This window comes from Podarcis bocagei (assembly GCF_964188305.1).
Source record: "Podarcis bocagei genome assembly, chromosome: 11".
NCBI classification, from domain to species: Eukaryota; Metazoa; Chordata; class Lepidosauria; order Squamata; family Lacertidae; genus Podarcis; species Podarcis bocagei.
The window spans coordinates 34039137-34052030 of record NC_138136.1 but is presented as its reverse complement, the minus strand read 5'-3'; the positions used below and the strand labels follow the sequence as shown (position 1 = coordinate 34052030).

Below are 12894 nucleotides of genomic sequence, written 5' to 3'. Positions count from 1 at the left end.
ACCCATGCAGAAATAGAATGTTTCTGTGCAGAAGGTGATACTGCTCCATCCTACAGTGTTCTGTGTGCACCTTGTCCAACAGCCAGGCAAAGGATTTCAGCACTGATTCTACTGAATTACTCACGTGCCTTAAGGGCAATGTCTCTGCCAGAAAGCCAGAGACCTCGAGAGCAATGTCTTGCATCAGTTCTTAACAACTTGGTTGTGTTTTAGAGCCCCACATGCTAAAGGCCTCCCCATTATTTTCTGCAAGGGGGAGCCACCTCACACTTTCACAGGCATTCATTATTGAATGTACTGATATTGTGCCAGTCTTTTAATTAGGGGTTTTGGAGGGAAAGAGAGGTTACCAATCTATTATTAATTTAAATTAATAGGTGGGGTCAACTCACCCACCCAGACAACACATACATAACTCTTAGAATGAGAGATTCCCATGAGTGAACTTGCCCCAACTCATTTTTAAAATCTTGGCAGGAGGGGTGTCAACTGTTGGGACATCACTGTAGCTGCTATTTGGTTATAAACCTCTTGCCTAGGACTCTTGACTTTTGGGCCTTGCTCCTGAGTCCGTTACTAGCTTGAATAAAGATATTTCCCTTACTTTTAAGCACGAGTTGCTGTCATTTTGTTTAGGGATGGGAGCCTGATACAGATAATCAATTTCCTCCAAGCATATATCTTGACACTTTGTTAGAGTAGGAGAGATGCAGTCTGTTTTCCTCTCAGTTTAATGTAATATTTTCAGAAGTACTGTTTTCTTCTTCAACTTAAATGTGCTACCTACCATAATTAACACAGATTGTGGCGGGCATTCTGCTAAATGAAACATCAACCCTCCCCTTTTTTCCTTTTTGCAGCTATTCAGATATCCTGATTGAGCGGGAAGTTTTAATGCAAAAATATATTCATCTAGTTCAGATTGTAGAGACAGAAAAGATTTCGGCCAATCAGTTACGACATCAGCTTGAAGACCAAGACACAGAAATTGAAAGGCTTAAATCAGAGGTATGTTCCGATATGATGTGCAGGTTACATTTTATCACTACCTTTATGAGCCAATTTATATATTAGGAATGCAGTCTACTTCCCTTTTGAGTCAATGTTTCCCCCCCCAAAAAAAAACAACCCTTAAATTATTATGTGAATGAATTGAACCTTAAGTTAATTGTGAAATAATCACCACTGAGTATGTAGACTTAGATTTCCTTGCCTGATAATTTTCCTGACTTCATCCGTTATCTTCATTAATGATGCAGACTTTTAAAACTGCAACAAAATAATGCAATTTTATTGTAGTCTTTGCCATTTATTTTTAATTCGCATAGCATGGCATTATATTTCATTTCCCTAAAGCAGGAATTTACATGTTCTTATCCACCAAGCTAAAATGCATCCTACTAGCCACCTGTTGTGGCCTGCTAAGTGCTAAGTCCTGTTTTTACACTCTCAGGCAATCAGAGACCACAGACGTCCTGGTGACTGCTATGGTATGTGGGGCTTCATAGATCACAGGTTGTGCAAACCTACCCTAGAGTAGTTAGGTGATTATGTAACGCAAGTCTAAGAGGCCTCAAAGATCTGGAAATTAAGGGTATTGAAGTCTCAAGTTAGATTCCGGAACTGAGAATTCTGAGTAGAAAACCCTTTTCCTATTTTATTGCTTTTGACAGATTGTAGCTCTTAACAAAACAAAAGAACGAATGCGACCTTATCAAGGCAACCAAGAAGAAGAAGATCCTGATATTAAGAAAATCAAAAAGGTAAATTTCTGTTTAAATGGAAAAGAGTTTATAAAATAATTTGTCCACACCCTTCTTTGAATTAGAAGAAATAATTTATTATGTGTAAAACTCTTCCATTCAGCTCAGTATGTGTTGAATTTTAAAACTGCAGCAAGATCACCTAATATCTGAAGTATACTATTTAGTCGAGCAGGCAGATAATGGTGAATTGGGGTAGATGTATGTACAGTGCATATCACATTACCCAGTATAAACTGCTTGAAAAAGGTTTACTGACCATTGTGTTTTCAAGCCACTTTAATTAAGATTTCTTTTCCCTATGATTTTACTTCATCCAGCCCAGTCCACAGATTTGTGTGCATTGCTCTGTATTTGACACTGTAGTTCAGTGGAAAAGTAAATGCTTTGCATATGCAAAAAATTCCCAGGTTCAGTCCAAGTAGGGCTGGAAAGTACTGCTGTCTAGCTGCTGGAATGAGTTATCATAGGCAAGAAGAAGAAGAAGAAGAAGCTACACACACACACACACACACACACACACACACTCTTCAAAGGCCATTAAGAATGTGTTCTTCTTTTGTTGAATTACCAGGTTCAGAGTTTTATGCGAGGTTGGTTGTGTAGAAGAAAATGGAAGACAATTGTCCAGGATTACATTTGTTCTCCACATGCAGAAAGTATGCGAAAGAGAAATCAGATCGTTTTCAACATGGTTGAGGCTGAATCTGAATACGTACATCAGCTTTACATCCTTGTGAATTGTTTTCTAAGGCCGTTAAGAATGGCTGCAAGTTCAAAGAAACCACCAATTAGCCACGATGACGTCAGTAGTGTATTCCTCAACAGGTACCCCATGTGTTTATATCTTTATTTAATTATTTAATTAATTAATTAAAATATGTCCAGACCTCTTTCATCTTCAAATATGAATGTATACAAAGGGCAGTTTAAAAAACGGGTAAAGAGAAATAAAACAAATACAATAAAATTAAAGATAAAGCAGCAGTACTGTAGAATGTAATCACAGTGCAGTCGGGTACATCTTTAGAATTGAGTTCAATGAGATTTACTCGCAGATAAGCATGGCTTGGATAAAACAAGTATTTGATGTATTTTGTAAATCTTGTTCCATTATGATGGAATGAAGTAAATCCAGCTTTGGCAATTTCCCAACTTTCTTCTTCAGAGTATTTCAGTCACAGCTTTTTTTCTTTTTTCTTTTAAAAAATATTCAGGTAGAAGTGTAGATCTTTTGCCTTCTTGAAGGCAAAAAATATTTCCCTGCCCCCGAAAATAAAATAATAATAAATCATGCTACATAGATTAGGTCCAAAAGTTAGTCAGTAACATACTTTTGTTTATTTGATAAAAAATTATAACCCACTTCTTCCAGATGTTTTGAACTATAGCTATTTATGCAGTAATGTTCAAAGAATATCTTATAATGACAGAGTCCAACTTTTGTTTATTGTTTCAACTTTTATTTCTTCACAGTGAGACTATAATGTTTCTTCATGAAATATTTCATCAAGGATTAAAAGCAAGAATAGCAAACTGGCCTACTTTAATTTTAGGTAAGTGCTCTTCACTAGGGCCATAATTATTTTTGCATGGCCATATGGGGATATTAGGAGCAATTGCATCCTCTTTTTTTTGCAGATGTCAAGTGTGTTTTTCAGAAGATATAACCATTTTAGGAAGGTGTAGTATGTTTCATTATGCAGAGCGGCTGAAAAATTGCCTCTGCATATCAGTTCCACTGTTCAAAGTATACAACTTCTGTCAAGAGAGGAAAGGTGGTAACACTATTCCTTGTTAGGACTTCAGATTTTGCAGTTCTGGATGTAGATAATTTGCACTTAATGTTCTGTTTTATTTCTAAATATGACCTATGAAAAAAAGTGTATGGCAGCAACAATTTACTTTTCTCTTTGTTCTGTATAGCTGATTTATTTGATATCCTGCTGCCAATGCTGAATATTTATCAAGAATTTGTTCGGAATCATCAATATAGTCTACAGGTCCTTGCAAACTGCAAGCAGAACAGAGATTTTGACAAACTTTTGAAGCAGTATGAAGCCAACCCTGCCTGCGAGGGCAGGATGCTCGAGACATTCCTTACTTACCCCATGTTTCAGGTATTTTTGTTGTTACAGTGGTTTGGGGCATGTTATAAACACTGCTTATATCACTTGGTTAGTAATACTAATGGCTGTTGCTCTAGCAGATTGGTTGTTGGTTGTTGTTGGCATCCATCTGTCTTGAGAGGCAAAGGAAGAGTGCGCCTTCGGGTGTAAAGTAAAACCATTGGAGAGTTACAGCACCTGCCGTGGCTGTAGAGGCTGATACAGAAGAGACGTGTTTTGTTGCAAGTTGGGCCAATACAGAAGGTGTCCTGTTTTGCTGCTACAGGTGCACCATGGCGTTTCTTTTCTTCTCCCAGCAGTCATTCCTCCTATGGTTACTGCTGTGGACAACCTGACTGTCTTGTCTCCAGGTACTGTGATCGTCTGCAAGGCTTATAACCACATGGCGGGGTTAAGGTTACCAGCCTTTGTGTCACATTTGCAGACATTTTTGTAACACAAGAGTTGGTGTGCCAGCAGGCCTGGTACCTGAAGCTTTTGGCAAACTTGCCATCTTCCATTCTGTGTATGTGACAAAGCCAGTGTAGACGTCGCTGAGTCAGGACTATGAGCAAGATGGGAATGTGGACTTGGGAAAGCACATCCTTATTTGAGACTCTATACTTCCATGTGATGCACAAAATCGTCCTGGCACAGCACATGTGGAAAGGCATTGAGGCATCACTCCTGGTGGTTGTAAGTTGCCTACAACTCACTTCCATAAAGCAGAGTACTCAACACATACTTGATAGACCTTCATCTTGGTATTGGTCGTTAGCATCACATTTTCCCTTACCTTTGGGGTATGCCTGCCTTGCCAGTTCACTTGTCTAGCTCAGATTTGATGGAAAGGTTGCTTGTTGTGGTGGAACTCAGATAGACAAAATCATCTACTACTTCAAGTCTGTGGTCTGTGGAGTGCTGACAACATCCTGACCCAGAGTGTTGGTCTTTGTCAGGCTGATGGTGAGGCTGAACTCCATGCAGGCTTGGGCAAAATGGTTGATGAGTCTCTATAGAGCTTCCTTGGAGCTGTGTCATCTACAAACAACATCTCTATAACTGTATAGTTTATCTGGTGGAAGGGTCTTGAGCATAACAACCTTTTATATTACAGTCACAATTCAAAAGAGCTTGTAATACTTTTGAAGACATTTTGTTTTTGTTTTTTTAATTATTTGTTCCTATACCCAGTGGTTGTGTGATAAATGAAATTTTCTGCTATCAAGAGAAATTCAATTCTCTTAATTATAGCACATGCAGTCTGAACACTGACAATGAAGAAAAGGGGTTCCTGCAAATTCAAGTCATGGTGGTTTTTTGAAACATGCAACGCTTGTGTAAAACTCCCATCAAGACCTCTGAATCCACCTAGAAACTAGGCACTAGACATGCTCACTGTCTCATTCTGTCAACAAACCCTGGCAGCAGAGAGCAGCAGCAAACACAAGTCTTCAGTCACTGTTGTAAACCTAAAGAAAAATAAAGTGCAAAGACAGACTCTTCTTGGAGGAACAGGGAATTAGCCTGGGAGACGGAGCCTGCTGGGTTTCCTGCAGAAATAAGTGTAGAATCAGGGAACTAAAGTGTTTCTTTTAAGTTTGGAGGAATCTAGGTTTCTTTGCTACCTAGTCAGCTTTAAGCAGTAGCAGATGTTGGGGCAGAGCTGTGGGGCTCACCTGACCTCCGGTCAGTGCCATACCAAGATAGAGAGAAATGAGGCGGCGGCAAGGTTGGCACAGAACCAATGGACCAGTGGGCACACTGGATCAGCTCTGCGACTGCATTTGCACCTTGATCTTGTAGCTGCCCACACACATGGAAACGCAGCAGTGATCTGACTGGCCGGAAGTTTTCGAGCATCTTGGATGCCAAATGTTTCGGTTTTCGAATGCTGAAAACCTGCAAGTAATAGCTTCCATTTTCAAACACACCTCGGAAGTTGAACGGCTTCTCAGGTGAGTCTCAGTTTCCTCCACTGAAATTGCTGACTGCCTATTGCGCCTCGGTTGTCGAACATTTTGGAAGTCAAACGGTCTTCCGGAACAGATTATGTTTGACAAATGAGGTTCCACTGTATAATAATGAACTCCACTAAGCTTCAGTCTTATCTATTGCCCCTCCCCCTCCTCTAGTTTACCCCCAAGGAAGAGATGGAAGCTTTTTTTCCTATTTCAAATTAACTGCGGTTTGTTGTGTCATTGAAATCCAGACAAACTGTGGTCAATCCTAACTATACTTTGCTGAAACAAGGCAACTTCAGGCAATGCCTTATGGAGCTGGCATGTTTCCATAAATTATAGTTCAGATTAACCACAGATTAAGGTCCAGAAAATATGATGCACTTCAGTTAGTTTGAAATTAAAAGGAAAGCTTCCAGTCTCCTCACGAGGAGGGCAGGGAAAGCGTGTACAAGCCCAAGGTGCACGGAGGTTTGTTTTCATGATTTAATTTTCAGCATTAGATCCAAATGCAGCCATTATTTGCCAGCCTTATACAAACCCACACTAGGATTTTCATTTTATCATGGGATAAAGTTTTCTGGTAGCCTGAGATTGATGGGCTTCATGATAGACATATCTGTTTTGCATGTTAAACACATTTAGGACTAGTTGAACAACTGGAGAGGAAGGCCTCTATTCGGTTTGACATCCAGGCAACTAATTCTGTGTAAAAACTAATGGATCTAGATGGGACTAAGCATCCACATTCACCTCCTGGCAGTTAAAGAGGCCTAGATGAACAGTATGGGGTGCATCTGCATTCACTGCACATCTGGAAGACAGAATCTCTGCCACTGAATTGGGGCTACTGTTAGTTTTTCAAGTTACTTATTTATCCTGAAGATTTCTTCTTAATGTAGAAAATATTTTAGTTGAGTGAGTTTATGCTGATAGAAGAAAATAAATGCAAAGAATTAGCAATCAATTTCTTTTTAAATGTTCATTTTTTAATTATTTCAAGACCAAGTGTGCTTTTAAATATAAACTTGCTGATAATCCCTTTCACCCATCTTTAGATTCCTAGATACATAATAACCCTCCATGAACTTCTGGCTCACACACCGCATGAGCACGTAGAAAGAAAAAGCCTTGAATTTGCTAAATCTAAGCTAGAAGAGCTTTCAAGGTGAGACTCCTTTTGTTCTACGAATATGAGGCTAAAACGGAAACTGTGGATTACAAAATCAATGCGTTATTTTCAAAAGATTGAATTATGGTATCTTTGGGCACAGCAAAAATAAACATGCAGTGTCTCCAGAGAGCTGAATTTAACTTTTAAGAGACCACTCAGAGGCCAGCATTGCATTGTGTAAGCATAGTTGCACCTAAATTATTGATAGGGGTTTATTTTATTTTATTTTATTTTATTTTATTTTGGTCTTGAGCCGAATTTAAATAGTCTGAGTCTCCCCACTTGTGATTCCCAGCAACTGACATTCAGAAGCATATTACCTCCAGTGGTGGAAATAGAGCATTGCCTATGAGAATAATGCTATAATAATAAGTAATTCAAGAATAAATCCACCTAAAACACAGGAACATAACCAAACATGCCAACCTGGAAAAACAAACTAGGTGTACAGCATGCTGCAGTACAAAGGAAATTTATATTTTAAAAACCTTTGAGTGGCGCTAAAAGGACACTAGGACGCAGGTCGCACTGTGGGTTAAACCACAGAGCCTAGGGCTTGCCGATCAGAAGGCCACAGTTCGAATCCCCACGACAGGGTGAGCTCCCATTGCTCGGTCCCTGCTCCTGCCAACCTAGCAGTTCGAAAGCACGTCAAAGTGCAAGTAGATAAACAGGTACCACTCTGGCGAGAAGGTAAATGGTGTTTCCGTGCGCAGCTCTGGTTCTCCAGAAGCAGCTGAGTCATGCTGGCCACATGACCCAGATGCTGTACGCCGGCTCCCTCGGCTAATAAAGCGAGATGAGCACCGCAACCCCAGAGTCGGCCACAACTGGACCTAATGGTCAGGGTTCCCTTTACCTAAAAGGACACTAGGCAAGCTTCTTTGGAGAAAGTATTTCACATGCAGGTTCCAGTGCTAGAAAGACTTTCTAGCCATCACCTAGCTAGCCTCACATGGTGGTGGGACCTGGCAGAGAGTTGCTCATGATGAAGGTAATAAGGTATGGGAAAGCTATATGTGCTTTATGCATGTACTTCATTTCCTGAAGCTGAACATTCCCTTTTCTCTTTGCAACAGAGTGATGCATGATGAAGTAAGTGACACAGAAAACATACGGAAAAATCTAGCAATAGAAAGAATGATAGTAGAGGGTTGTGATATATTATTGGACACCAGCCAAACTTTTATACGACAAGGTAAGACCATTTTCTTTAGCATGCATTTCTACAGTATTAAGAAAGCATAGCTGAAAACCAGAGTTAATGTTGGCATCATTGGGAAAAACACGGGTGCAATATATAGCTGGCACCAAAAGTGTGCGATTGTCCAGATACAATTCATGAATATTAACCCCACAGTTTTGGGCTGCTGCTGAGCCCCACCTCTATGCTGTTTTTTTTCCAGGGGTCATGAAAAACAGCAGCACAATAATAGTAAAGCACCCGTGGGAAAGTAACATACACAATAACCGGACTATCGTCTTCAGTGGACCAGAAATTATCTACAGCAACATGGAAAATAGGTCTGTCTGGCCAATAGATGTTGCAGTCCCAGATGATGCCAACATTCGGGCAAAAGCACAAGAGAAACTTGGAGTACTTGAAGCTTTGTCAAATGGTGGAGAGATTGTGAGGAATGAAAACAGCTGTCTTTTGTTTCCGTTTTTCATCTGTGCTTCAGGAACAGCTCAAAATGATACAGTCTGATAAAATTTTTTTCCTTCAGATTGTCTTTTCAGTGCCAGAGCCAGAGTAGGAGAAAAGTTATGAGAGTATTACATTATCTGGTATACTTGAAATGCCCAGGGACATGCATGTCTTCTGGAAGACCTCTGCTGTGGCTTTTTGTGGAAGCTCAGAATTTATGGTACACAACTATGTGCAGTGCAGGTTAACATAGTCATACATGTAGGGTATCCATTATCAACTAAATATCTGGCACAAGCTCCCTTTAAGAGAAGTAGCTATGACCCAGCAGGCCAGCTCCTGGAGAGTTAACTCAGAGGTGGGGCCTGGCTGGAGAAGCTTCTTACTCTGTGCAGAATAAAGTCCGTTCTCCCATCCACTCAGTTTGTAGTGAGTCTCTGTGTAAACAGCAGAATACAATACAATGTACACCAGGCACCTTCCAGATGTTATTGGATTCCAGTTCCATCAGCTGCAGCCAGCATGGCCCAGTATCAGTTATAGGGATGGAAGGATTCCATTTAGGTTCTCTTAGTTTCTCATTTTCACCAGTCTAAAATTCAGCTCTCCACATTTATGGATTAAAAAATTCTCATGAGAATTCATGTGAACTGAATCTAATTTCACCTTGGAGGGACATAGTTTCCTTACCTCTAATACACACTTTTATCAACCTCAGTTGCCCAAGTACCACTTCTTCTGTAGCCAAAATTTCAACAGCAGGTTCTGGGGGAACCCAGAGGTTTTCAGAAGTACAAACCAAATCCTTCCCGAACAACTTGATGGAAGGGGAACCTCAAGACAGCCCAGTGAAGTTGAACATGATGAGTAGGGATTAAACGCTGAGTGACTGTTGGATGGGGGATGGAACAAAGTATATTAGAAAGCTGGTTGGCTGGAATCCTGGACAGCAGCAGCATTTTGCCCTGCAGTGTTTTGTTGCAGGCCCAGTTTATGATCCATGAAAGTTTCCAAGAAGAAAATGAGAAATGAAGCTACTGACACCAGTAGGAAAACACCATTAGGAAAGTCTGTAGCCACTTGCTCAGCTCTGTTTTCCAGCGACCACACTGAGCAAGCGTCATATACTCAATGAAGCTTGCATTTTTTTGGTCTTGTTTTCAAAAAGAGAGCAGGCAGTGTTTATCTTAAAATTTCACACTGTTCTGATTGAAAACAATTCTCTGCTTCAGAAGTTTTGAAAGTGCCACAGATTGAAATCCTCATCTTGTGGAAGTCATATTGAAAAAGCAACACATGACAAAGAAATGGCAAATCCTTGATCTTGTTATAAATATTATTGATGGCTAGAAGAATTGCACACATCCAGAAGTTGATGCTTATGCATTTTAAGTGCTCTTTTTAGCTCTCTGAACAGATGATACAAAAACAAACAACAGAGACCTCATCTGGTCTCCTAGGAATTTAAAGTGTTCTCTCAGCTGTTAATGCCCTACTGATCAGAGGAAAACCTTTTTCTGCCAATGATCTGGATTTAAAATGGCTGTGGAAGTGACAGGTGTAAGACTTGGCACTGGCACTAACAGTCAGTGTACCTGGCACTAAACCCCTTTTTGATGGTCCTTTGGATCACTTATGCTGCAATTCTACCCACAGGTACCAGGGAGAAAGCCTCCTTAAAATCAATGGGACTTTCTTCAGCGTACAGTGGTACCTCGGTTTACAAACTTAATCCATTCCGGAAGTCCGTTCTTAAACTGAGGTGCGCTTTCCCTAATGAAGCCTCCCGCTGCCAGTGCCCTTCCGCCATTCAGTTTCTGTTCTTAGACAGAGTTTGCAAACTGGGACACTACTTCTGGTTTTGTGGAGTTTGTAAACCAAATAGTTCGTAAACAGGGCTGTTCTTAAACTGAGGTACCACTGTATTTATCTTACTTATTTCACAAGATTTATTACTGCTTGATTGTCATAAAACCTCAAAGCAATTTACAGAAAGAAAAGATAAGTATAGGTTTGTATGGTCAGTCTGAGAAATTGCTTGTTCTGCAAAATGTACAACTATATAAATTTAAATATTTCTTGTTAGACATTGCATTGCTGGTCTTATAACTTCTCACTTTCATGGCAACACACCATTTTTGAATGTATTGGTAAAATTATACTTGAAATGTCTAAGACCAGAAAGTTTTACCTTCCTTGTGTGAATTTCCTTGTATGACTAACTCCATGTTGTAAGTAGAGTGTAAAAACAAAACAAAAAGCAACCTCCATTCTAATGGAATTATTATGTTGTGTGTAAATTCACTATGCTGTAAATTCTCTATGTAGTATACCATTCGCCTATACTTCTGTGTATTAAAATATTATCACTGAGTAACTGTTCATATCTGTGCCAAAATTGTGCAGAATCCAACATTGCATGAGTGAACTGCTAATGCACTGGGACATCCCCTCCTCAACCTTCCTGCAGCCCCTGAAACAGATCTTGAGGGTGTATGGAATGCTGCTAAGAGGAGGCGTGGAAGATGGAATTAGAAGTCCTTTCTGCTCGTGTGTGTGTGTGTAAAGTAGTTAAGCATATTTACTTGGAAGCAAGTTTCACTGCATTCATTTGGTTTACATTTTGATTTAAAATAACTTCTAGGCACGTTAAAAAACAACACATTCACCTTTACAGAGTCTCATGTGACCTTATATCATGCTTAAAGCGTTCTTATTTGATTGAGTTAGCCTGTGTGTTTAGCCTTTGTGAGCCAGTGACCCTTGGCTTAGAAAGAAACAACATTGGCATGTAAATTTTGCATGCATAGGGGCTGATGCACATATGATGAATCCATTGGTTGTGGGTCACTTGGAACCCTGCATTGGGAAGTGCTTTTTGCAATATCCATCATCTTTAGGCACTTACTTCCTCATATGTATGTAAAGGAATTGAGCCTTAATGCCTCAGTAATATCTGATTCTGCATTGTGTGTCTACCTAAAAATCTGTGAATTAATAAACTATAGTATAACAACATTTTTAATAGTACCTTTTTATTATTATAAAATGAAATATTGCATTCTCAAAGGCACATATTTTCAGGGCTCTGGACAATGTTATTAAAAAAAGTGAGAAAAATCACTTAACAGCTACTTTAGAAAAATCGCCTGTTACAGTACTCTTTGTTCAAAACTTGTTTTGATTTCTTTCAAGCTCTCAGTCCCAATACTAGAGAAAGCTGTTTTCCCTCATGAGTTAAGACAATTTGGATGCAAGGGGTATGAATGAACTTTCCAGTAAATACGTTTAAAAACAGGCTTCTGCAGGTTCATCTGAGTTAATGGATATAGTTTAGGGTCACGGGTGGCGCTTTGGTCTAAACCACTGAGCCTCTTGGGCTTGCCGATTGGAAGGTCAGCAGTTCGAATCCCCACGACGAAGTGCACTCCCATTGCTCTGTCCCAGCTCCTGCCTATCTAGCTGTTTGAAAGCACGCCAGTGCAAGTAGATAAATAGGTACCACTGTGGCAGAAAGGTAAATGGTGTTTCTGTGCACTCTGGTTTCTGTCACTGTGTTCCGTTGCGCCGGAAGTGCTTTAGTCATGCTAGCTACATGACCCAGAAAGCTGTCTATGGACAAACCCCGGCTCCCTTGGCCTGAAAGCGAGATGAGCGCCTCAACCCCATAGTCGCCTTTGACGGGACTTAACCGTCCACGGGTCCTTTACCTTTACCTTTATATAGTTTTGGGCCTAAGATTAGATGGACCTCGGTTTAAACTTCTGCTATGGGAATTTAAGGTCTCTTCACATTTTTAAGTCCTTTGTGGGGGGTTTTAATTATTTGTTTGGAAGATCATTATTGTACCTTTGCAAATTATACACACACACACACACACACACACACACGTCCAGTTGGCTTGTAAATTAAAAACAGTAATGCAAATTACACATCATGAATAAAATTATTCGGAGGGGAAGCAACCTTTTCCAGTTGGGCACCACTTCCTCCCACCATGTTTTAGAGAGACTCCCAATATTATGGAGAAGAGTTGCATAAGGCACAAGCACTGTAAGAGAAAGCATGGGATCAGAAAGTCACCCCCCCTTGACTGGTAGGAGTGACCCAGGAGAAATCTGGGCCCCAAGTGGCAATCTGATGGTTGTATTAGCAACAGCAATCTGCTAGGCCTATACAGTGGTACCTCTGGTTACATACTTAATTCGTTCCGGAGGTCCGTTCTTAACCTGAAACTGTT

General features: G+C 40.2%; 1 protein-coding gene across 3 annotated transcripts in view; it reads left to right on the top strand.

Moving 5' to 3' along the window:
* The window catches only part of RASGRF2 (Ras protein specific guanine nucleotide releasing factor 2), a 95042-nt gene that overhangs the window by 27925 nt on the left and 54223 nt on the right, over positions 1-12894 (top strand). For all 3 annotated transcript variants that reach the window (XM_081212483.1, XM_081212482.1, XM_081212481.1), the window contains exons 3-9: positions 861-1008; positions 1674-1763; positions 2338-2591; positions 3240-3319; positions 3690-3883; positions 6891-7000; positions 8086-8204. In XM_081212483.1, coding sequence (XP_081068609.1) covers positions 895-1008; positions 1674-1763; positions 2338-2591; positions 3240-3319; positions 3690-3883; positions 6891-7000; positions 8086-8204 — 961 coding nt within the window. In that variant the 5' untranslated portion in view covers positions 861-894. The remainder of the gene's footprint in view (positions 1-860; positions 1009-1673; positions 1764-2337; positions 2592-3239; positions 3320-3689; positions 3884-6890; positions 7001-8085; positions 8205-12894) is intronic.